The 27,477-nt window shown below is 36.6% G+C and overlaps 2 protein-coding genes and 2 long non-coding RNA genes across 5 annotated transcripts in view; 2 read left to right on the forward strand and 2 right to left on the reverse strand.

Moving 5' to 3' along the window:
• LOC126912042 (uncharacterized) overlaps positions 1–27,477 on the reverse strand; it is a 186,540-nt gene that overhangs the window by 54,311 nt on the left and 104,752 nt on the right. The gene's annotated exons all lie outside the window — the stretch shown is intronic.
• On the forward strand, positions 828–26,719 carry LOC118280507 (extracellular serine/threonine protein kinase four-jointed). The gene is made up of 2 exons (XM_035600586.2): positions 828–1,043; positions 23,420–26,719. Exon 2 carries the CDS (start codon positions 23,495–23,497, stop codon positions 25,058–25,060), a length of 1,566 nt encoding a protein of 521 aa, XP_035456479.2. The 5' UTR covers positions 828–1,043; positions 23,420–23,494; the 3' UTR covers positions 25,061–26,719.
• The window catches only part of LOC126912036 (uncharacterized), a 68,664-nt gene continuing 57,217 nt past the window's right edge, over positions 16,031–27,477 (forward strand). For both annotated transcript variants that reach the window (XR_007706649.1, XR_007706648.1), the window contains exons 1-2: positions 16,031–16,408; positions 16,488–16,724. This is a non-coding gene — a long non-coding RNA (uncharacterized LOC126912036). The remainder of the gene's footprint in view (positions 16,409–16,487; positions 16,725–27,477) is intronic.
• LOC118271364 (uncharacterized) lies at positions 19,751–22,015 on the reverse strand. Its single transcript, XM_035587442.2, has 3 exons — positions 21,207–22,015; positions 20,857–21,085; positions 19,751–20,566 (listed from the first exon to the last, which is right to left on the reverse strand). The coding sequence occupies exons 1-3, from the start codon at positions 21,585–21,587 to the stop codon at positions 19,773–19,775; spliced, it is 1,404 nt and encodes a 467-aa protein (XP_035443335.2). The 5' UTR covers positions 21,588–22,015; the 3' UTR covers positions 19,751–19,772.

Consider the following 27,477-nt stretch of genomic DNA (forward strand, 5'->3'; position numbering starts at 1 on the left):
AATGTCACAAGTTTTTTATCGGGAATCGAACTAGAAACCACATTCAAAAATACGATTCCCGGGTCGGTCAAAGTATTATTGGGCTTATTCCGGATTTTCAAAAATTTCTCAGTAGTAGCACGGAGTCTGGAAATGTGCCCGGTATATGGTAATAGGTTCACTCCCTATTACAAGAGACTTATAACACAAATTGTGAAAAGTGAGTGTACATTGTATAGTCCTCTGTCTACCCCTTCGGGGATAAAAAGGTGTAACATTGTGTATAATCTAGGAACATCTCTATCAGGAATTAAATCTGATATCTCATAAACGGTCACTTTAAAAAACGCCTACAATACAGAAATATGACAAAAAGTAACACAAAACGCCAACCCATCCACAATTTAACCTTAGCACGAGTAGCTTAACCTGTAATCGGTTAGTCATCGTCTGTAACTCGGCCATAAAACAAACACAGACGCCCAGGAAAGCAATAAAATAACTAAATAGCTTTACCATCGATATATATCATTAAACAACTCCTAATTACAAGTATACAGTAATTAATTTACTTTGCCGAATCAATTTTACACTAAAATTAACAAATAGACAGAAAAACAAACATTTTCTGTATAAAAAATCAATAAAACCTATAAATATTATAAGTCAATGGATATGTACCAAAAAGCATAACTCACGACTATGGGACCTCTTTTCAAAGAAATTAAAAAAAAAACTGCCTTAGTCTACCATACCATAATGCATGCCATTATTGCTATCTCTCTCTCACACTTGCATTCTCGATCATTAGACAAGGACAGGTATACGTCTTTATTCGATGTCGCGATGGAGTGTTCTCAGTTTGAAACGACCGTCGGTCGGTAACGGACGCGTTCGATTTTTCTCGAATTTTTTGTTAAAATTTGTTGAAAAGAACAATTTTTTTTCGTAGTTTTTTCGTGTTTTTTTCGTAAACTTATGTGTTGTGTGTGTAAGAGGTGACATTGCGAATGATTTTAACTATTTTCCCAATGGAGTTGACATGGAATTACTGTTTTTGAAAGGTTTGTTCATAAATTTTCTTATTTTTTCTTAGATTAATCGTGGTTTTTTAACATTTTTGTAATTTATTATGGGGCTGTTTGCACGTGCGTTTCGTGTGATGAAATATACATCATATTTAACTAAACCAAAGTTTTCAACACGATTTATGACTGTTTTAAAGCTCTATAGAACTTTTAATGATAGATTAATGAAATTGCACTGTTTGCAATTTCATTAATGATAGATTAAAACAGTCATAAATCGTGATAAGTAGTGATTAATGATAGATTAATGAAATTGCAAACATTTCTATAGAGCTTTAAAACAGTCATAAATCGTGTTGAAAACTTTGGTTTATCTAACAAATTTATTGTTTGCAACGTGAAAGATATTTTATTAACACTGGAAAATTAAGAAAAAGCTTCTAAAATAGAGGATTTTTTTAGTTAAATCTACACACAATTTTAAAAGATTATTATGTTTTAAATAACTTCTAATTTTGGATGTAGGAAAACAATTCAAATCTATCTATAATAATATAAACATGAATTGCTGTTTGTTAGTCTCGCTAAAACTCGAAAACGGCTAGACAGATTTGGCAAACTTTGGTCTTGAATTATTTAAGACCAGAGAAGGTTTAAAAGGGATAAAAAAATGTTTGTAGACGGTACGAAGTTTGCCGGGTCAACTAGTTTAGATTTAAAAAATCGACATAAACTAAAACTACGTTTCAAAAAATCGACATCCATAAACTAAAATCCTTAAACTAAAAACCAAAAAATAACTATTGTTTATTGTACTGCCTGTGTCTTCCCACTATGTCTATATTTATGTCTATGAGTTTCCGATATTTCGGCACTGTTGCAAGCGCCATGATCACGGATGAACTCATAGACATAAATAAACATGGTAAATATCCCGTCTTAAGTTCTAATACTACAGACACACTCTGACCCCTGTCTCACACAGTCCTCTCCCAATGACTTTCAGATCAGATTTAATAATGTAACACCCACTTTTACACCAGTTATAAGTTCCATGTAATAGAGAACAAAACGTATTTCTAATTGGAAGTGGTCTGCTAAAAATTACCACGATTTACGGTCGCAATGTGGGAGAGTCATGCTTCGGCACGAATGGGCCGGCTCGACCGGAGTGATACCACGGCCGAGCAGAAAACTGACGTGAAACAACGCTTGCGTTATGTTTCGTTGTGTGAGTGAGTGAGCAATTACCACCTACCCAATCCCCGATTCCCCAACAACCCTTAAATTCCTAAACCCCAAAAGACCGGCAACGCACTTATAACGCCTCTGGTGTCCATGGCGATTGCTTACCATCAGGTGATCCGTCTGCTCGTTTACCGACTTATACCATAGTATACAAAAAAACAGAAGTTCCTTTAGAGAGATGTTTTTTAAAATAAGCATTAAAAGTTAGTCAGAATCAAAAGTTTCTTAAAATTTAAGATACATTTTTGAAAATGGGCTTTAATCAAAGAATCAAACTCGAGACCTTTAACTCAACAGCCGCATTCGCAACAACTAGTTCACTAAGACAATCGATAAGTATAAGAAACGAACAATAAATCGATATCGCCCACTAGGATCGATAACTCAGGCATATTTTGAAAGTCTAGTCTAAGACTTAGGTTAGGTAACAACTGAGGCTAGATTCCTTACGGATTACTCACAATAGCTGTTACACAATAGTTTTGACTAATGCCTAAAGTCTAGCTTTTGAATTTTGTAACTGACTAATGGTAGAATAGAATACATTTTGTCACCACCTTCATTCTTCCCGTTGGTGTCGTATACCCGACTAAGTGTGCTTTTCCACCAGAAATGTGCTATGCTACGTTGCTGTGGATGCGTTTGGCTTCCACCAATCATATTCATTGGTATACATAGTTTAGCATTGGTGGAATTGGACACAAAGTGGAACAGCTAAGCTATGTTTTTATATGGAAAGATGCGTGCTATAATGAATGGCTCTCCTACTATCGATACATCGCATACTCGAGCTGCGCATCTTCCTCGCACAGCTACGTAGCTTCAGTGGTAGGTAGTATCAGTGGAAAAGTTCACATAGTTTCACAGCTTAGCTATTACATTTTCGCAGCGCTACATAGCACAACTCTGGTGGAAAATCACCATTCATGAATTAAATACAATCTTTCACCCGCTCCGCTCGGCTCCTATTGATCGTAGCGTAATGTTATAATAATATAGCCTATAATCGTCTTGAACAAATGGACTATCCAACACAAAAATAATTATTAAAATCGGTTCAGTCGTTTAGGCGTAAAAAAGAGACAGAGACGTGAGTTACATATTTTGGTATTTATAAAATTTTTGCACAAATGCACAGTTGGATACAACACAAAAATAATTATTCAAATCGGACCAGTAATTTCGGAGATTGGCACATTCAAACAAACAAACTCTTCAGCTTAATATATTATAAGTATTTTAGTATATCTTTTATAGGTACATTTCAATTCATAAAAGGTGCGATATTAGTCATATTATACTTTATAACCTTAAAATAAGTTGTAAAAATTAAAGTGATTAGCTAAAACATGATTATTACCAAATTTTTATTAATAATGACGAAGTGATGTTATCTTAAGATCTCAATGTTTGGGACAATTTGTAGTTTTAAGTTTATTAAAATCGTTTATTCTTATGTTTTTCGTGTTTACGTTGTTTTATTTTCATAAGTGAGGTATTTTATGTATCCTGTGGCGTTGGGTCGGGTAAAAATGTTTCTTTATGTGTCTTGTAAGTTGTTATTGAAAATTTATCTTAATTCTTTTATTTCAATGTGGCCTTACAGTAGAATTTTCTCCTGTAATTTGTTTTATGGTATAGTTAAGTCGGTGAACGATAGATCACCTGATGGTAAGCAATCGCCACCGCCAATGGACACCCGAAACACCAGAGGCTGTACAACTGTGTTGCCGGTCTTTTGGTAGTTAGGAATTTAAGGATTGTTGGGGAATCGGGGATTGAGAAAGATTGGGAAGGGGTGTAATTGGGCCTCCGGTAACCTCATTCACACAACAAAACACAACGCAAGCATTGTTTCTCGTCGGTTTTCTGCTCGGCCGTGGTATCACTCCGGTCGAGCCGATCCATTCGTGCCGAAGCATGGCTCTCCCACACTTAAGATAGGTGGCATTTAATGACATTTTGTGTGTACGACATAAGTGACACCTAAGTACAAGTAAGATGTTCGTTTAGATGACCCCTCGCTAAGTAATTATTAATGTCCAGAGCAGATATAAATGGGACAGGGCGCCCCAGACGGACATATAGCGACCAGATTGGCGATATACTAAAGAAGGGCCAAATTAAAAGTACCTTTAACTGACGAGCATGCATGAAAAGACTGATGACTGTTGATGAAGCGAAAGAGGTATGTAAGAATCGTAGCAATTGGCGTTCCATTGTCTCTGTCTACCTCCATGGGAGACAGGCGTGAGGTTATCTATGTATGTAAGTAAGTATGTTTATTAAACTGTCACCTCTGCTTACCCCTTTGAAAGCAAACAGTCATAATGATTATGTTTTAAAGATAACGGTCGAATCATAATTTAATTTAAAATGAATGTATTTATTAAATATTCGAAGGAAATGGTGTTGTGTGTACAAATTGACATGTCTATATAGTTGGCTCTTTATTGATAGTGTTGGGTACAAGCCGAATAGTTGAAGGCCGAAAGCCGAGAGATGAAATGAAAGACGAATCTTACTAATATTATCTACGAGCTACTCCCACGCGGTTTCACCCGCTCTGCTTGGCTCCTATTGGTCATAGCGTGATGTTTTATAGCATATAACCTTCTTCGATAAAATGTACTATTGAACACAAAAGAATTATTCAAATCGGACCAGTAGTTCTGGAGATTAGCGCGTTCAAACAAACCAACAAACAAACTCTTCAGCTTTATAATATTAGTATAGATAAATACGAAAGTTTGTGTGTCTGTATGTTGGTTTCTCAATCACGTGAAAACGGATCAAGGGATCGGGATGAAATGTGGAATAGGAGTGTATTATGGTTTGGAATAACACATATAGGCTTTTTATCTGGAACGCGAGTAAAACCGCTGGTAGATGCTAATTAGTACTATTTTAAAGAAAACAAATCATTAAAAATATCCGCTGCTGGATTACATATGTTATCTAGTGGCTTCTCCCGTCTTGGGCGAGGCGAGAGGGAGTGTCAGACTCTTACTGACTAAAAACCACCCCGTTCCTACTCCTGCTTTTCGAGCCGGAGTCCCGGTAACCCGCTAGGTAGTCCGCAGCTCCGGTATCCATATACCTAGCTTACTATTCATAAAAGTTTTCAGTATTGCAAATGACAAACGTTAAGCCGATTAAAACTCGGCCTTGTTGCTAAATTAGGCATGTATTTCCCATCACTAGAACAAGTTTACTAAACGAGTCTAAAATATCGACGGATTCATATTAAAATTCGGTGATTCCTATGACTTTAACTACATTAAACTTGACAAGTATTGACAAAAAATCCATGTTTTTTTGCCCAAAAACTTAATAGGCGTAAAATATGGTATAGATTTTGTATAAATTAATGTGAACTAGTATTCACATGTAAACAGCAGCTCATGTAGTGTAGATGTCCAGTCAACAAGGATGTAGCGAGGTTGACTGTCCAGGCGACACACGTACTTAGGTATCGTCATGAGCTAATGTTCACATGTAAACAGCAGCTCATGTAGTGTAGATGTCCAGTCAACAAGGATGTAGCGAGGTTGACTGTCCAGGCGACACACGTACTTAGGTATCGTCATGAGCTAATGTTCACATGTAAACAGCAGCTCATGCAGTGTAGATGTCCAGTCAACAAGGATGTAGCGTAGACTGTCCAGGCGACACACGTACTTAGGTATCGGTTTTTAGACGAGAAATTCCTATCTTTGACCGTGTCATCTAAGTTTTGGTAAAAAGTGATGGTTACAATGGCCTTTGACTCACGTTTTAAGGTTCCGTGCCCTTAAATTTTAAGGTTCATAGGTAAGGAGTCACGACATCACATCTCCGTACTAAAGGGTCAATTTCTAAACCCATTGATTATTTTTGAAGCTCCAGAAAAAAAAAGAAAATCGTGTTTCTCTTTCAATGCAGTTGAATGAAGTTTTTTCGTGTTGAAAGCATAACTTCACGGTGTATTTACTTTGTGGGTACAGCAGAGGTTATAGTTTATCAACCTATAGGCTTTGGAATGCATTAAATTCAATATAAATTGAATTTGGGAGAGCCATGCTTTGGGACAAATGGGCCGGCTCGACCGGAGTGATACTACGGCCTCACAGAAAATTGACGTGAAATATCGCTTGCGTTGTGTGAGTGAGGTTACCGGAGGTCCAATAACCCCCATCCCAATCTTCCCAATCCCCGATTTCCCCTTAAATTCCTATCCCCCAAAAGGCCGGTAACGCACTTGTAACGCCTCTGGTGTTTCAGATATCCATAGGCGGCTCCGATAGTTTACCATCAGATGATCCGTCTGCTCGTTTACCGTCTTTTACCATAAAATTACACATACCAGCTTACACAAGTTCACATACACATGACACCTAGATCTGGAACAACAATTTGTGGATCACACAAAGAGGTGCTTCGTGGGGGAATCATACCCGTTACGCGTTGCGCGATAGCCGGTCACTCATCCAGTTTACTATAAGTCGTTTAAACTAATGTCTAATTTTATATCTCATTCGGTCACGCTATTTCGTCTCATAATATGTTATATATCTTATTTATGATGCGTAGATATATATCACTGTTTAAATATATGTAAAAAAACTGGTTTTGTATATGTCAAAAACTCTTTTAAACATATTTAAACTTCAAAGATTTGATTTGTTTCTTAGTTAAATAGATTTTAATTGTGATTTTGTTCGCTTTAATAGTTGATCCAGCTTCTGTTAGCAAGCAGGAGTAGGAACGGGGTGGTTTTTAGTCAGTAAGAGTCTGACACTCCCTCTCACCTTGTCCAAGGCGGAAGAAGTCATTGGATGATTTTCTCCCCTTAGACAGATAGATAGAATACACTTGTCTATCCTACGGGATAGATAAGTGTGGGAGAGCCATGCTTCAGCACGAATGGGCCGGCTCGACCGGAGTGATACCACGGCGTCACAGAAAACCGACGAGAAACAAAAGCTTGCGTTGTATGAGTGAGGTTACTGGAGGCCCAATTGCTCCCCTTCCCAATCTCCGATTATCCAATAACCCTTAAATTCCTAACCCTCAAAAGGCCGGTAACGCACTTGTAACGCCTCGGGTGTTTCACGGTCCATGGGCAGCGGCGATTGCTTACCTTCAGGTGATCTGTCTACTAATTTACGTGTCATACTTTTACTGACTATCAAACACCCCGTTCCTATTCCTGCTTTTCGAGCTAAACCCGCTAGGTAATCCGCAGCTCAGACAATCACACAAAACCAAATCCTAGATTCAGAAAACCCTAACCGCAACAAAACCTAAATCCCCCCAAAAAAGACCCAAACCTCAAATAATTCCGATCAATTAAAAAGTAACAATGAAAATTTCGCGGAGTCCAAGGTTCGTGGTCCGGGTTGCGCACAAAACGCATAATTGTTCGACGGATCGCTTTCCAAGAAACGATGACATGAACAAAAGGGATTCCTTAGTCATTAGCGGGTGCCGACGTTTTTGCCACTGAGCATACAGACATCCGACTCTTATACTTAAATACATAGAATACTCACTTCTTGCTTATTTCAACTTAAACTTATACATACATACATAACGTCACGCCTTTAATCCCCGAAGGGGTAGGCAATAAGCTCACCTCCTATTACATGGGACTTATAACACAAATGGTGAAAAGTTGGTGTATATTGTATGTATAGCGGCATTACGTATCGTAATGAGCACCTCTGCCTACCCTTTCAGGGATAAAAGGCGTGACGTTGCTTTTTAAAATAAAACTTGGTGGTAAAAAAGTATACTATAGTTTTTAAATAATAAACTTATCATCCATTGAGTTGAGGGACGAGAGGGAGTGTCAGACTCTTACTGACTAAAACCACCCCGTTCCTACTCCTGCTATTCGAACCGGAGCCCCGGTAAACCCGCTAGGTAGTCCGCAGCTCCGGGGTAGGCAGGGGTCTAAAATTACATTGTAGTTTACCCCTTAGGAAATATTAAGTTACTGTGGTTTTAAAACAAAGCGGTTACTTAACTGTAGGGTAAAAAAAACCAGCTCGGATGTACTGGGGTTTGATACCTTGGTAGTGCAATATTTTTTGTCGTTTTTGCAAAGTAGTTTACCTATAGTATAAGGTTTAATTACTGGGTCGGACAAATAGTATTCTTGGGTCGTGTCGATAATAGGGTAGATGACTAATTTTTATTTTAATATTGTCCGTCTTGTAGATTATTTTAAAATATTAGACACGTATTTTTTATTTTCTTACGGGAACAAATACTTTCGAAGATATATCGATTTGAAATATCGCGTGACGTCATTTCTAGGTATATTTTATACGTAGAAATGACGTACCTATTTGCTCCCATTCCTAAACTTTGATTCGTTTTATCTAAGTATTGTTATCTTATATGACAAAATAAAAAATACGTGGCTAATATTTTTTCATTACCTAACTGACGGACTAAATAGATTTTTAATTTTCATACACTGTCATCATCCTTATTCTTAATAACTACAAGTAGTAACACGGAGTCTGGAATTGTGCCCGGTATTTGGCAATAGTATCACCCCTTATTACATGGGACTTATAACACAAATGGTGAAACGTGGGTGTACATTGTAAATTAACACTTCTGCCTACCCCTTCAGGGAATAAAAATTAAACTTTTAACGAAAAACAGTTTCGTTTATAATATTTTGTATCAGAAACTGTATTATACTGTATAGAGACATCTAAAACACCGGTCGGGAATCGAACCCGGTATACACCGTACTGATAACATCGCGGCCGGCGAGTTATTCGAAAAATTTCTGACTGAGATACTGAGTAGTGGTAGCAAAACAAGTCAGGATGTTTGGATGTTAAAATATCACTACATAGTATAAAACAAAGTCGCTTTCACTGTCCCTATGTCCCTTTGTACGCTTAAATCTTTAAAACTACGCAACGGATTTTGATGCGGTTTTTTTTAATGGTAGAGTGATTCAAGAGGAAGGTTTATATGTAGGTATAATACATGTGTAATATATCACTATTGCACCCATGCGAAGCTGGGGCGGGTCGCTAGTTTATTTATAATTAATTATAATAATCAATAATGATTAAATAGACAGTGTGGAACATGTGTATTTGTGTTTAATTAAAATAAAAAATATAGTATATTTTACATAAAATTCTGGGTACGATTTCTAGGTCGAGTAAGTTTTTAGTTAGAAATTTCTCATTGGCATGGCGCTAATGAAATATGCATGTAGTAAAATGCAGTTATTTCAATAAGTATTACAAACAGACACACCAGTTTTATTTATTACTTTAAAACTAGATTAAACAATAAATCTAATGTGCCATTAATTTTAATGCCCAATAAAATAATTTTCATATTTTTCTTCTGCTATCGCTACCAAAAAATGCGTCAAGCCCCATATCATTCATGGGTACCTGTGTTCTTATTTTTTTTATTTTCTGTCCACTGCCTTGAGCTAAGGCGCTAATATACAGCCTTGTGCCGTGTTCGGACCACAGAGTATAAAATATTAATAACACAGATGTGCTAGGATGTCTAATATTAATTAGACACCATTGACAAACGGTGAAGGAAAACATCGTGAGGAAACCTGGGGCTTGTAATGTCTGATTATAAGTTTGAAATCGCCAACCCGCATTGAGCAAGCGTGGTGATTAATGCTCAAACCGTCTCCGTGTGACCGCTTATAGGCTGATGAAGTTGAAGAAGCTAGGATCCCTAGAAATCTAGATTGAAACAATGACCTATCTAGCTAATAAACCTAGCTGTTATACTGAGAGTAATTTAATGTTTTTTTATGGTATATGATTGGTATTGGTATATGAGTGGTATATGATTCTCCAAATATAACCCAATAAAACCTAACCCCCAAAAAGGCGGCAACGTACTTGTAACGCCTCTGGTGTTTTAAGTGTCCATGGGCGGCGATTGCTTACTATCAGGTGATACGTCTGGTCTATTACCGACTTATACCATAAAAAAACCAGCTGTATTTATTTTCCAAATATTTTGATTTTGACCTACTGTCTTTTGATCTACACTGTTTTGAAAAAAAAAACTGGAACATTTACTGGGAACATGTAAGTTTATACATAATAACATATATTTATATATAAAACATATAGTTATAGCTTTCATATAAAATTCAAAGATCGTATGATTTGTATGGGAATACTAAGAAAAACCTTTTTTACTGAAGCGAATTTTTGTAACGGTATTCAATTTTGTATTGACTAGCTTTTTCATATGACTTTACTCGTGTTTCCAAGATAAAACGTAGCCTATATGTTATTCTGGACTATAATCTATCTCGGTTCTTAATCAAAGTCAAATTCAAAATTATTTATTTCAAATAGACCGGGAAGACACTTTTGAACGTCAAAGCAAATATTAAAATATAAAGAAAACAAAATGTCTGTCTGTCGGTCGTCTAGTAGTGCTATTTGCTCGTTCCAAAGTATAGATTCCTATGGAGAAGAACGAGCAAGAAACTCCATAGGTTACTCTTTTTTAATCAGGTTCACAATACAATTATTGGTTACGTTGTTTCGTTGATCCAATTATTAATTCGGATATGTTTCATGATAATTTAATTCGGATCCGTTCAGTAGTTTTTGTGTAAAGGAGTAACAAACATACCTACATCCTTACATCCTAAAAAATCCAATTCTTCAACTTTTAACGAATAAATGACATTTAAAGCCATCATTCATACAACCAAACACATATGTTCAACACACAAAAGTTCACCTCAGAAAGGGCTGAACAAAAAAAGATGGATTCCAACAAAAAGGATAGCATCGAACAATGATATTTATCTACGGTATCCTGAACCATAGAAAGAATGACAAAGATTAATAGTAACAGATTTGACATAAAGAAAAAAATACTGGACATCTACACTACATGAGCTGCTGTTTACATGTGAACATTAGCTCATGACGATACCTAAGTACGTGTGTCGCCTGGACAGTCAACCTCGCTACATCCTTGTTGACTGGACATCTACACTACATGAGCTGCTGTCTACATGTGAACATTAGCTCATGACGATACCTAAGTACGTGTGTCGCCTGGACAGTCAACCTCGCTACATCCTTGTTGACTGGACATCTACACTACATGAGCTGCTGTTTACATGTGAACATTAGCTCATGACGATACCTAAGTACGTGTGTCGCCTGGACAGTCAACCTCGCTACATCCTTGTTGACTGGACATCTACACTACATGAGCTGCTGTTTACATGTGAACATTAGCTCATGACGATACCTAAGTACGTGTGTCGCCTGGACAGTCAACCTCGCTACAACCTTGTTGACTGGACATCTACACTACATGAGCTGCTGTTTACATGTGAACATTAGCTCATGACGATACCTAAGTACGTGTGTCGCCTGGACAGTCAACCTCGCTACATCCTTGTTGACTGGACATCTACACTACATGAGCTGCTGTTTACATGTGAACATTAGCGTATGACGATACCTAAGTACGTGTGTCGCCTGGACAGTCAACCTCGCTACATCCTTGTTGACTGGACATCTACACTACATGGGTTGAATGAAATGGTTTTTATATCAGCTAGTTAGTCTGACTTGGATCGCTATCATTAATCATTTTGATTTAAACTTGTCTATGTTGCGCAATCATCGTGAACATACGGGATCAACAATGATTCTGTTTGTCATTCCGAAAATCCGAACGAATCTCGTTCAATGTTATTTCGGATTCGTTTAAAGTTAGTTATATTGGGCGGGTGTGTTAAGTCTATTTGAAGTTAGCGTGACTGATTTAACTATAGACTCGATTTTTGTGTCAGGCAGGTGGGTTTTGGGAAATCTGCTCAATTCTACTTTTGTAGCTACTGTGCCGACCAATAGTTATAAAAGATTTAGCTTCGTTACAACTGCCCAGTTAGTTGAGTGGTCGCAAGTGCGACTACCAGACAAAGGGACTCGGGTTCGATTCCCGAGTCGGGCATGGTAGGTACCTATTGCTGGGCTTTTTTCGGCATTTCGAAAATTTCTTAATAGTAGCACGGAGTCTGGAATTGTACCCAGTATATGGCAATAGGCTTACCCCCTATTACATGGGACTTATAACATGAATGGTGAAAAGTGTGCAACTTTTTGTATTCTATAGTCAATTTATTTAGGAAAGCTATAGGCTATAAAACATCACGCTACAATCAATAGGAGGCGAGCAGAGTGGGTGAAACTACTGAAATAGCTAGTTAGTCACCCAAAAACCTAGATAGAACGAAAACAGAGAGATCTAGCCAATAATTTAGACAAAACTGATACTCATTCAATATAATATTATCATTATTGCATCCAATAGTTCCTTGTAAGTGCTCTGTCCACCCACGTTTGGTTTAGAGTCGTAAATACTTGGGAGTATCCAATGCGCTTCCTGATTTTACGAAAATTCATTGTTTACTGACTAAATATTGTATTTTCATTTAATATAATATGTGGAATTGTCGTATCTAAATGCTTGTGATAGTCCATAACAATTTTTTTATGGGGGAGTAAAATCATTCAATGACTTCTCCCGCCTCGGGTGAGTGTGCTGGAGGGAGTGTCAGACTCTTACTGACTAAAAACCACCCCGTTCTTACTCCTGCTTTTCGAGCCGGAGCCCCGGTAAACCCGCTAGGTAGTCCGCAGCTCCGGATAGTCCATAGCAGTGACTTATAGACTGGACCTTTATCATGGACTTTTTGGAGTAGACGGATCACCTGATGGTAAGCAATCGCCGCCCGAAACATCAGAGGCGTTACAAGTGCGTTACCGGCCTTTTGGGTTAGGAATTTAAGGGTTGTTGGGGAATTGGGGATTGGGAAGAGAGAATTAGGTCTCCGGTAACCTCACTCACACAACGTAGCAAGCGTTGTTTCACGTCGGTTGTCTGCTCCGTCGTGGTATCACTCCGGTCGATGGTCAATCATTACTCGACTACTTATAATATTTATTTAGATAGGTACTTACTTCAATATCCACCAATATGTTGATAATTATAATTTATAATTATAATCAAAATCATCATGTCATCAGAATTAATTGGGAGAAAGTTAAGTTGGTGGGCAATAGTGAATACTTATTATAGAAAAAAAGAGAAGAGCAATTAAAAATAATTATTAAATATTTGTAGTTTTGAGTTTTGATATTTGAGTTTTATTAATTAATGAATTCCGTTATCAATCGTGAGACATACTAAATTAACTAAAAATCATGGTTAAGTCACGTAAAGTTAATGGAAAAAAAGCTCTACTAGTTTCGAATTAGTAGGTTTTTTTTTGTTTTTTGAGGGGGAAAATCATCCAATGACTTCTCCCGCCTTGGGTGAGGCGAGAGGGAGTGTCAGACCCTTACTGACTAAAAACCACCCCGTTCCTTCTCCTGCTTTTCGATCCGGAGCCCCGGTAAACCCGCTAGGTAGTCCGCAGCTCCGGATCAGTCATCGCCGTCTGCGCACGCTGCTCATGATGAAGAGTCCCTCTGTGACTCGAAACTAGTAGAGCCTTTCTCTATTAATTTACGTGAGGAAACTGTGATTATTAATAATAACAGCGTTTCGGTAGTTTTTTTGAAAAGGTTTTGGTGGTAGACTCTGTTTGGAGTCATGTCGTGTTGGGTAAAGTAGTATTTGACTTTTCAATCATGCAGTTTCTTAGAAATAACTGTTTTTTAATGCCCTAAGGGTGATTTTCCACCAGAGATGTGCTATGCTACGTTGCTGTGGATGCGTTTGGCTTCCACCAATCATATTCATTGGTACACGTAGCTTAGCACTGGTGGAAACAGACTCAGTTAAGCTATGTTTTTTATATTATGGAAAGATGCGTGCTATGGATGGCTTTCTATCGATAAGTACATCGTATACTGAAGCCGCGCATCTTCCTCGCACAGCTACATATCTTTAATATCAAGTGAAACGGTCACATAGTTTCATGCTATTACATCTCCGTAGTATAGCTACATAGCACATCTCTGGTGGAAAAGCACCCTAATATTGAAAAGTTACATCATCAGCCTATAAATGGCCACTGCTGACCAAAGGCCTCTTCTCACACGGAGAAGGTTTGAGCATTAATCACCACGGTTGCTCAATGCGGGTTGGCGATTTCAAACTTGTAATCAGAAATTATAAGCCTAGGTTTCCTTCACCGTTAGTCAGTGGTGTCTAAATAATCTTAGAAAGTACATATAACTCGGAAAAAGTCACATTGGGACTTACCGTTGGTGGACTTTTTTAAATTTTTTTATTAAACCTGAGAATCGAATACAAGACCCTTTGCACCACAGTCGTACTTTGCAACCACTCGGCTCACAAGCCAGTCAACCCATTAAAGTTTTCCTAAAACGCACACCAATCAAAATCCAGTCCTTACCGACTGTCGCTTGACCCGATAACCCGAGACCCGGATATAAGTTTCCGAGCAAACAATAACATTTTATGAGCACGATCTACTATCATGTTTAACTATCTTATACTTTGTGATGTTTAGCAACTAAGTTAGAAGTCCCATTGTCAATTTAGAATTTAATTATTTGAGAAAGGAAAGTCATCAAATGACTTCTTTGACCGCCCTGGGCGAGAGGGAGAGTCAGACTCTTACTGACTAAACACCACCCCGTTCCTACTTTTGCAAAGAGTGGGAGCCCCGCTAATCCTTAAGTTCCAGTTGGCTTGACTGACACATTTTTGATAATTAACCCATTTCAATAAAATTTAAATATTATTAATACCATCAAAAACATTCTGTAAAAAAATCCAAGTCTCGCACCTCATCAGTTTTTCTACCGTAAAAAGTTGTGAGATCCATGTAATACCAAGTCGGTTATTTTATTTAGTCCCTACTTAAGAGACTTTCTGTCTTAAGTTATTATGTAAATTGTTATAATATCAATATTACATTTATTTTACGTTTTAAATAAAATAGATCGACTTGGCCAATTAACTCCCCTTCCCAATCTTCCCAATCTCCGATTCCTCAATAACCCTTTAAATTCCTAACTCCCAAAAAGCCGACAACGCACTTGTAACACTTCTGATGTTTCGGGTGTCCATGGGCGGCGGCGATTACTTACCATCAGGTGACCCGTCTGCTCGTTTACCGGTGTGTTCCATAAAAAAACCTGAAACACCAGATTATTGCGGGTTAAGAATTTTAAGGGTTGTTGGGGTATCGGGGATTGGGAAGAGGGGTAAGTAGGTCTTCGGTAACCTCACACAACGTATGCGTTGTTTCACGCCTATTTTCTTTTTTGTGAGGTCATGGTGTTACTTCGGTTGAGCCGGCCCATTCGTACAGAAGCTGACTGGCTCTTCCACACTTGAAGACGTCTGATAGGGGAGAATAGAAGAAGACATATCGCGGATGAACTCCACAGTTCATCCGTGATCATAGCGCTTGCAACAGTGCCGAAATATCGGAAACTCATAGACATAAATAAACATGGTAAATATCCCGTCTCAAGTTCTAATGATAGTGTTAGTGACCATGTCAGTTTAAAAACTTATAACTTCTTCTGTGTAGACTAGTACTTCTACAAAACCCTGCACAATATGATTTAGTATCGATACAGAATCAAAGCGAGATGTATCGATGTATTGTAATCGGTTGAAACGATTGATCGATACTGTTGATTCGCTGTCGACTGCACCATTTCTGATCAAATCTTTATTTTGTTTCATTGTTCACGATTTACGTATTTATCTTGCTATGTTTAAAATAGTTTTTCATAAATAAAACTTAGAGTGAAATAATCAATAAACAATGTATGAATGTGATGGAAGCTAAAGAAGTATGTAAGGAGCGTAGTAGGTGGCGCTCTGTAGTTTCTGTATACCATCAGATGTATGAATGTGATGGAAGCTAAAGAAGTATGTAAGGAGCGCAGTAGGTGGCGCTCTGTAGTTTCTGTATACCATCAGATGTATGAATGTGATGGAAGCTAAAGAAGTATGTAAGGAGCGTAGTAGGTGGCGCTCTGTAGTTTCTGTATACCATCAGATGTATGAATGTGATGGAAGCTAAAGAAGTATGTAAGGAGCGTAGTAGGTGGCGCTCTGTAGTTTCTGTATACCATCAGATGTATGAATGTGATGGAAGCTAAAGAAGTATGTAAGGAGCGTAGTAGGTGGCGCTCTGTAGTTTCTGTATACCATCAGATGTATGAATGTGATGGAAGCTAAAGAAGTATGCAAGGAGCGTAGTAGGTGGCGCTCTGTAGTTTCTGTATACCATCAGATGTATGAATGTGGTGGAAGCTAAAGAAGTATGTAAGGAGCGTAGTAGGTGGCGCTCTGTAGTTTCTGTATACCATCAGATGTATGAATGTGATGGAAGCTAAAGAAGTATGTAAGGAGCGTAGTAGGTGGCGCTCTGTAGTTTCTGTATACCATCAGATGTATGAATGTGATGGAAGCTAAAGAAGTATGTAAGGAGCGCAGTAGGTGGCGCTCTGTAGTTTCTGTATACCATGTATCAGAGTATATTTCTGCAATTAAAAAGCTTACAATTATACACACAATTCTCCAATTACTACATCAAAAAATGACAAAAAATTACCTCAAAAATCGAACCCGACACCGCTCAGTAGCTATCACAAACGAGGCGAGTCGAGCATAGACCAATATGACATTCCTAAATCAGCGGGAATCGGAAACTAAAGTCAAATACACGATACATATGCATAGACGTGTGACCGCAGATCAAGGTACACCAAATCACCAAAAAAACTTATCCAATTATCAACCTTAACTTAAAGATATAAGGGTGGATATGGAATGGAGGTGTGGAGTGTAAAGTATAGCTTGTTGTGCCGGCGTCCTTAGCATGCTAAACAAGTTTTTTTTTGTGGGCAGGCGACCAAAGGTGGTCGTTTTTTTGGTCGCTTTTTTACGGCCGGTCGGAATTAGGGGTCCCCTAGTTAGTTTGGTTAATATTAATTTGTTACACCTTGTTTGTGTTATTCGGTTTGTTCTGCTCTGTTTTTTTTCTTTAATAGAGAGAGTTATTTAATTTTGCGGTTTTTAAAAGTAGGTATTTTGATTGGATTTTGGTAATTGGGGGGTTTTGAAGTTAGTGTTGGGGGATTGTAGTGATATGATTATGTGTGATTTTTTTTTAATTGGACAGGATTTTTGGTTTTTGCAAATATGTGTCCATAAAAATATAGTGTTTTTTAAGTGTGAGACAGCCATGCTTAGGCACGTATGGGCCGGCTCAATTGGAGTGATACCACGGCCGAGCAGAAAACCGACGTGAAACAACTCTTGTGTTGTGTGAGTGAGGTTACCGGAGGCCCAATTAACCCCCTTCCCAATCTCTAATTCCCCAACAACCCTTAAATTCCTAACCGCCAAAAGGCCAGCAACGCACTTGTAACGCCTCTGCTGTTTCGGGTGTCCATAGGCAGCGGCGATTGCTTACCATCAGGTAATCCGTATGCTCGTTTGCCTCTAATTCATTAAAAAAAATACCAATTAAATGAAATATACAGAACCCACATACTCCAAAAAAATGTAACACTTGACAACTCGTTCAACATTTTTTCTCCTCGACCGATTGTAAGAATTTTGTTAAACACAACTCCGGGACAACACTAAAATTTGTCAAAAAAATATAAAAAAATCAAAATAAAAAGAACGAAACTACAAAATTACTCGTTGCCTTACCGATTTCGAACGAAAACATGCACGCTTTGCCGCTCAATTTGACGTTTCTTAAAAATGACAGTGACATATGTCAGATTTAGGGTTTTTTTTAGGTTATTAGTTTATTTGTTCGCGTTCTTTTTTAAGGGTTTTTCTTAATCAGCTAAGTGCTGATTGATATTTCTCAGGCAAAAAGGCTGGAATTCATTTTTGTACACGTTAACAATTCATTTTGAACTCTTATAAAGTCAAACATTAATCTATTACTAGTGGTCGCCTAGTGGTTGAAATTCAACCATATACGATTTAATTTACAATACCACTTAACATACGTTCAAGGATAATTTTTATTTAACTCAAACTCAAACAAACTCTTTTATAAAAATCTATTCATATGAGACGTCAATATCATCGCAATGTCTATCGATTTTGACGTTTTTACGAATACGATCAGATACTATGCATGTGTGTGTAATGTTTTATTTATTGATTTAATGTACTTTATAAGCATTATTTTTGAAAAATATTAGCGTCCTGCACTTCTCCTACACATAAACTATAAGTGTACCAAATTTTATGCTCCTACGTCCGCGCAATTTTCGTAAATAGCGGTCCAAAGTTTTTGCATCACGTATTAATATATAGATATAAAAATAAGTCGGGTTTTCCTTCCTGACGCTATAACTCCAGAACGTACGAACCGATTTCAACGGTTTTGCATTCGTTGGAAAGGTCTCGGGCTCCGTGAGGTTTATAGCAACAAGAAAATTCAGGATTTTTTTAAAGAGAAAAGCAGGAAAACAGGGAAAATTATTGGTGGCGAAACGGAGTTCGCCGGGTTTGCTAGTCAATTAATAAATTGGGGATAACTTGATATGCTATTTCAGGACAATACAAAGAATTGGACATCAAATCTCAAAATTACTTTTAAAACCTTTCAATCAAACCTTTTAAACATTCCCTTATAAAAATTTATAATCGATCACCTTCACAATTTATTCTCAAAAAAGCAACACTAAATCATTAAAATTTCAGCTTTATTTCATCTGCAACAAGATTCAAATTACCTCACCAAACAAATTAATAAAAAAAAAAACTGCACCAACAATTTCACAATTTCACCTTTATTCCAACCGCATTAAGATTCAATTTGTCTCCATCAAAAATGTTCCAGTAGCTTGCTTTTTTATCCATAATACGTTAATGTCATAAAAAATATTGATTGGTCGCCATTTTGTTTGCAAAAAAAACAAGGTGGTTGTCAATGTCATTCATACATTATCGTTGCATCTTAAGAATGTGATTTTTTCTTCTTATTATATGTTGTATGTGTCGTATGTGTAATATTTGGTTTATGTATGTGTGAGAATTATTTCATGTCTTTAATTTCATATTTAAGTCATCAAAACTAGCTTCTATCAGCAGTTTCGTTTGCGTTCTGGATAAATACGTATCCTATGGGTACTTTTCCACCAGAGATGTGCTATGTATAGTCGTATTTTTAATTAGACGAAGTCGATTGACGTTTACTGTGTTGTCAGTTTTTGATGAAATAGAAATAGTGTTGCGAAATAGTGAATGATTGAAAAAACAATTAAATGAATGAAATTGCCTCAATTGTCCAGTGTATAGTTAGTGATTCGAACTGCCCATATCGGGTACGGGGTACGAATTTTAATCAGAATACATACCAATAGGTTTTCATTGACCATGTTTCTATACATAGTATCTACCTAAACATTAAGGAATTTATTTTGCGTTGCAACTTTTGAAACTGCCCTATATGTAGTTGCATTAGAGATAATAATATAAAAATAAAAACATTGCTTATAAAATCATTTATTTTTATTCATCTTCATCCTCCGATACAAAATCGTCACTATCACTTTCGGTCACATTAATAATAAATCTATCTGAAATGTTGTCAATTATGTGGTCGAGACCGTACATTTTTTCTTCTTCTTTTATGACGTGGGACACGCAGCTTTTCCATTTTCCTGCTGTGACAAGGTTAAGTCCTTCTTCAAAAAGATTTTTCACTTCCTGCATTTTAAATGTTTTGTTTTTCCTTGCCACATACCCTTTAGCCTGCGCCCATACCAACTCAATGGGGTTGAGCTCACAGTGGTATGGGGGCAGGCGTAATACGGTTATACCATGCTGCGCCGCCATCTCGTCCACAACAAACTTTTCACCGTGTTGGTGTTTATGTTGCCGTACAATTTCTATCAGTGTAGCTTTAATCATCGTGGTTTCAAATGATATATTTTTGCTCGTTAGCCACTCTTGAATTCTAGACTTAGTCCAGGACATTGTAGGAAACGATTCGAGTTTCCTGGAGTGATAGGGGGCATTATCTATAACCACTACTGAATTTGGTTTTAATTTTGGCAAGACTTCACTAAACCACTTCTCAAAGGCATCAGCATTCATTTCCTGGTGGTAATCGTCTTTGTTTTTTACAGATTCAAAAATCAATAGGCTGTCTTCTACGAATCCTTCTTCTCCGCCTATATGGCCTATGATTAAACGTTTGCCCTTTCCTGAAGGCTGTTTCAATCCAGTGGTCAAGCCATCTAAGAAGGCCTGGCGGGACGATAGCACTGTCTGGTCAATCCATGCCTTCTTTGGTGCATGACCTTAAATTGAGAAAAAAATATTATTGAAAGTGTATACATGTACACGTTTATGTGCGTGGTTCGTCACATAATACTATTCCTACTTCACTATATTATTTTCACACATCAGAATTTATAGTCTTATAAGAAACACGTGTAATCCGTTAAATACAGTGTCGGTAACTAATTATAGGAATTTCGAAAACATTAACCTGATACAATTATTAAGTGTCGGAAGAGTTTTTATTTCTAATCCACAAAACCTACAGAAAGTACAATTTAAAGTAGTAAAAACAGAAAATTATAATTACCTTCGTTGATCCAGGTCTCATCTTGGTAATAAATATACCTTCCTTCTCTTCGATACTCTTTAATTTGTCGAAGGTATCGTTGGCGCCATAAAATAATGTCTTGTCGGTCAATTAAAATACTTTGCCTTGATTTGGTGGCATATTTAAAATTTAAATGTTTCATTATTTTTCTTAACGTACTCCAAGAAAAATTGGGCAAGTCGGTGTCTTCATTGACAACCTTCAGAACCTGTAAAGTAATAATTTTTTTTTTGAGTTAGAAAGTTTATGCAATCTAATACTTTGATTTTACAAAGAACGTTATGGTAGACATAAATATAATGCAGTAGAAGAAATAAAGTTCAAGTTACCTTTGCAATGGTGGGTGGCTCATTAGCATAAAAAAACTGATGCACTTTTCGCCTTATAGCTGTAAAAGTGAAGTCGTCTAATTTGTCTTTGAAATTATGTTTCGGACCACGTTTTTCTGGAGACTTAAATTGTTCATTTTCTTTGTATTCTTTTAATACGCTGTACACCGAGGTCACACCAATTCCCAAAATATCTGCTGTTTTTGAAACACATTCCTGTTTTTCAGGAGTCTCGAAAGGTAATAATGTAGCAGCTTTCTCCTCAAATACGTGTTTGTACACGTTCTGTATCATCACTTTTTCAGTAACGCTTAAAGCAACCCGTGGTCTTTTTTTTCTCGGAGACAAGCTTTGGCTTGACGTGCTTGGCTGAGGATCCATATTGTCTGTACGAAACAATATAGTAACCACTATCACACAAATAACAAACACAACGTAACGAAAAACTTAACAAAAACAATAACAAAACAACGTGAGCGCAGAAAAAATATACGTGCTATCAGACCGGAGGTTAGAAGCCGAATAACAAACAAAATGGCGACCGACGCGCTCGGTGTCGATCAGTGTTGTCAGTATTCGCCGCACCGCGCTTTGTAATAAGCCGTCAAAAAACTGATACAATTTTATTGTTAAATAGAAATAATATTCTTTTATATTTTGAAATAAATTTCACACTCATAGTTCATTCATTTGATTGAATGAGATCTGAAAGCATCACTATTACTTTTATTGTGGCAACATTATTTTACAATTTGACATTAGCTATTGTCAATTGACTTCGTCTAATTAAAAATACGACTATAGCTATGCTACGTAGATGCAATAGCTAAGCTGTGAAACTATGTGACCGTTTCCACTAATGCAGAGCTGTATAGCTGTGTGAGGAAGATGCACAGCTCAAGTGTTCGATGTATCGATAGTAGGGAAACCATAGCGCATAGCACGCATCGTTCCATATAAAAAAATAGCGTAACTGAGTCTGATTCCACCAGTGCTAAGCTAACTATGTGTGAAAATGAATATGATTAGTGGAAATTAAACGCATCCACAGCAACGTAGCACAGCACATCTCTGACACCCTATCGCCCAAGTCAGCTCATACCATGTCTGTATACCAAATTTCATCAAAATCCTATCAGTAGTTTCAGAAATGTTGCCCCACACTAGAATTTTCTCCTGTGTCGTGGGTGCATTTACAAACATACAAGTTCACATACATATGACATTCAGACTCGAAACGACAATTTGTGGATCACACAAAGAGTTGCTCCGTGCGGGAATCGGACGCAATACCTAGCCACGGCACCAACTGTGTAATAAAAAAGGCATTATAAAACACAAAAAAAAACAATACCTACAATTGACACTATCAAACCTAAAAACTACTATTTTCCGTCAATAATAAAAAAAAAACCTAAACCTCAAAAAAAACCTTAAACAGTAGCTTAATAATACTACAACAACCTATATTTAAAAACAAAAAAAAAATAGTTATAAAGATATAAACACATCAGTTAAACAAAAAAATAAACTTTTAAACCTTAATTGACTGATTACTGTTACCAGTAACTTACTGGTTAAACTGTGGGCGTTCTACTGATCAGTGGGCGGGTTCATAACAAACCCACAATTATCCAGAACCCTATTGTTATGTCGTTTGTTTAAAGTGTCTCGGGTTCGGTTCTTGGGCGAGGAATGTATTTTTTTTGTGCGTGTAATAGGGTAATTTAGGCATGTATTTAGTCATGGTGGTTGTTTAAGAGTGTGTGTGTTTATGTTTAAGTATTTTTTTTTTCATAAAAACGTTGTCCTATATGCCCTATATTTTACTCGGATTTCCTCCTGTGTCGTGGGTGCGTTTACAAACATACAAGTTCACATACACATGACACTCAAACCAGAAATAACAATTTGTGGATCACACAAAGTGTTGCTTCGTGCGGGAATGGAAACCGCTACACGTTACGCAGCAGCCGATTGCTCAGCAACAGCGCCAACCGTGCATTCAAATATTGATGCATTTTTTGAGTTTGACGTTGAAAAAATATCTGACGATGAATGTTTTTGACAAAAAAAAATACACTAGTAGGGATTAAAATGGGATTAAAGTCACCTGCTCTGCTCTTTATAACAATGTACTTATGTTTTCTTTTCAGGGATACAACTTATAAATATTTACAAAAAACTAAGAATTTTTTTATCTTTTGTTACAGAATTCCAGTTGAAAAACAATGACACCAGTTGAAGAATAACATCAAAGAAAGACAAATAAAGATAAAGATACAAACATGGATACTAAAGGAAAAGATAACCCACCAAACCCAGCTTTACCAACCAGAATACCAACTTTAAAAGAAATCAAACAGAATAATGCTCAAAAAACAGCAATGACTATAAATTTCCGAGACCCATACATACTATACAACGATTATACGAATATAAACAAGAAAACTAGAAACGAAAATCTAACTTATTGCTTTATAAGTGTCATTATAAGTTTCATATTTGGACTAGCCATTGGCATAGTTATAATGAGTGGACAATATACTGAAACTATAGCAAAGCATGCTAAAACAAAGCCGGTACATATAGCTGTAGTGAAAACAGTAGCTAAAGTTGAGCCAAGTAATGAATTCAAAGCAGTATCATTCACTGGCCAAGAGAATAAATATAATAAGGATATATATCCAAAAGGCCTAACAGAAGATATGAAAGATATACTAAAAGACACCAAAAGCGATAATAGACATGCTATAATCCTAAATAAGACTTTCACCCCAGATAGCACTACAGTTCTATACGATAATATATATTGGGGACCTCAAATTGAGGATGCCATGCCTCAAGGTTACGGAGAAGGTTCAGCTAAGATATGGGAGCAGTACATCAATGATGCAGAGGTGGTTAAAATGGAGGCAGGGTGTGGAAGGATGCAAAACCGTCTAGTGACTTTCAAAGATGGGCTTCAAGCTTGTGTTAGATACAGACAAAACACAGACCAAATTCAAGGAGAGATATTCAGTTTCTACGTCGGCAGGTTGCTTAATTTGACTAATCTTGCCCCTTCTGTAGTCAGAATAGTTGATTTGAAAGATAAGCTATGGAAGAATGTGGCTAATGATATAGGTGCTGCACAATGGGGATCGAATAGAGCGGTCGTACTAACGCAATATATACCAAGTTTAGAATCAGCATCTATACCCGATATTTTTCGACCCACAACAAGACATTTGAACAAGTATGATATACTAAAAATGTCTTTAAAAGAGAATGATACGGAAAGCAAACACATCTTAATAGATAAACTACGAATTAAGGACATAAAATCAAAATCTGAAATGAAGAACTTTACTTATATAAACGCGAAATTAAACAAAAAGACAATTGACAAATTTTTGGAGTTAGCTCAGTGGTCGGATTTGATAATATTTGACTATTTAACAGCAAATTTGGATAGGATAGTGAACAACTTATTTAATTATCAGTGGAATGTGAATATAATGGATGGACCAGCTCATAATCTGGCTAAAAAAATGGACAGTGGACTCTTAATATTCCTAGACAATGAATCGGGATTGTTACACGGTTACAGACTTTTGAAAAAATACAATGTGTATCATAGTTTAATGCTGGATAATTTGTGTGTGTTCAGACGAAGGACTATAGACGCTCTGCAAAAGCTATTTAAGTCCAAATCTGTTGGTTCCTTATTAAGTGATATGTTTCATAAGAAGAACTCGATAGTTATTAGGGATATTTTACCTTCTTTGCCGGAGAAGAATGCGAAAATTTTAATCGAAAGGATAGGTAAGGTTTTGAGTCAGGTGGAAAAATGTGAAGTGAATTCTAGATGATTACGATCTCTTTTTGTTAACTTGCACTTTTTTATACATTGTATTTAATTATTGCACCCATTAATGGTGATTTTCCACCAGAGATGTGCTATGTAGATGTAATAGCTAAGCTGTGAAACTATGTGACCGTTTCCACTGATACTAAGCTATGTAGCTGTGTGAGGAAGATGCGCAGTTCGATGTATGCGATGTATTGATAGTAGGGAAGCCATCCATAGCACGCATCTTTCCATATAAAAAACTTAGGTCAAATAGGTGATTTATACAATATTAGGTGTTCTCAAATTGGCAAAGCTCAGTGACTTAGAAATAGGTTGAAACTGTTTTTTTTTATAAACTTAATACTATTTTGTATTTTGTCATACAAAAAAAGGCTCTTTTGAGAACTAATATTGTTTTTAAATGTTAAAAATAGTGTTTGGTCTAAATAATATCTATTAAACACATAAAATAATACTTAAGCTGTATAATAATTTAAAAAAAGTGCAAGTAAAAGAGTGATATGTATTTGATGCCAAATAATAATTATTATTTATTGTAAAAACTGTACTATTATTTAGTATTATTAATAAATAAATGTGCCAGTTTACTATAATAGTTGTGAGGTCGATAAAATTATGATTGGATCATCTATCAGGTTTCACATAATCTCCACGCTTCGCAAATGGGTTGGAGATCGCAGTATAAAAGGGTCAGGTTTATCAGAGAGCGCTGCTGCCCGGTCTCTGTCAAATGTGTAATGTCTTAATCGGGTATACGACACCCGTGGGAAGAGTAGGAGTTGGCTTTGTTCAAACATACACATCAACAGCTTATAAGTGACCACTGCTGACCAAAAGCCTCTTCTCACACGGAGAAGGTTTGAGCAATAATCACCACGCTTGCTCAATGCGGGTTGGCGATTTCAAACTTATAATTAGAAATTATAAGCCCATGTTTCCTCACTAAGTTAAAATATTTTATACTAGCGACCCGCCCCAGCTTCGCATGGATGCAATGGTGATATATTATGCATGTATTATACATATAAACCTTCCTTTTGAATCACTCTATCTATTAAAAAAACTGCATCAAAATCCGTTGCGTAGTTTTAAAGATTTAAACATACAAAGGGACATAGGGACAGAGAAAGCGACTTTGTTTTATACTATGTAGTAATTTGCTGTCTGTCTGTCTGTCACAATATTTTCGACCTCACAATGAAACGAAGTGATATTTCCTATATGTAGGTAGATAAATAATATGTTTTTGTAATATAATACAATTTTATTTTTAAGTGATATCTATATTATAAACTATAATTTATTTCATGACTATTCTTTGTAAAAAAACATTTACTATGTGTCTATTCTCCTCTATTTGTAAAACATTTTTTTTCTGAGAAATTTCTGTACCAATTATTGTGCAGCACATCTAGCTACCCTATTTTGTTATATTTTTATTCGATTTTCATCCTTATAATGAAGTCTATAAAGTATAAATTCTTTTAAAAACTGTTTGGTGTATCTTGATGTGACGGTGTCTAGCTCAAAACCTCTAAAAAAATATTCAATTTGTTTATATTAGGACAAGCTTTAAAAAATGAACAATTTTTGTAAATAAACCTGTAAAAAATGTACCTATGTATAAAAAAACAAAAATAAAAAGAAATTCAAATTACTTGTTGTTTATTTTATTAATCTGAAAATACATGTTAGGGACAAACCCGCCACATCCTCCCAAAACCGCTGCAACTCCTGTGCACCAGGATCTACAGTAGATACAACCATGTAAACACCGGAACACTGAAGTCCAGCGTCCCAGGGACATGAATGACTGTCTTGGGGCCCGCAATGATTCTTATTTAAGCCGGTAAGCGAACAGACGGGTCATCTGATGGTAAGCAATCGCAGCTGCCCATGGAAACCCGAAATATCGGAAACGTTACAAGTGCGTTGCCGGCGTTTTGGGGGAATAAGACGTTAAACACGTATTTTTCTATTTGAAGATATATCGATTTGAAATATCGCGTGACGTCACTTCTAGGTACGTTTTATAGGTACGTAGAAATTACGTATTTGCTCCCACTCCTAAACTTTGATTCATTTTATCTAAGTATTTGTTATCTTATATGACAAAATAAAAAAATATGTGTCTAATATTTTTCATTACCTAACTGACGGACTAAATAGATTTTTAATTTTCATACCCCGTCATCATCCCTATTTAGTCCGTTAGTCTATTAATTAATATGTAAAGCTAGTAATAACACAAGATTCCAGGTTCGATACCTGGGTCGAACAAGCATAACTAACGCGACATTACTAAATTAAATTTATGAGTTTTTAGCGGAACTTCAACAGTAATAAAATTATATATAAAGTACCCGGCGATAGATATAGCACAACCACTTATGGAATTACACTATTTTACTTGTA

The sequence above is a fragment of the Spodoptera frugiperda genome, chromosome 21 (genome assembly GCF_023101765.2).
Source record: "Spodoptera frugiperda isolate SF20-4 chromosome 21, AGI-APGP_CSIRO_Sfru_2.0, whole genome shotgun sequence".
Classification (NCBI taxonomy): domain Eukaryota; kingdom Metazoa; phylum Arthropoda; class Insecta; order Lepidoptera; family Noctuidae; genus Spodoptera; species Spodoptera frugiperda.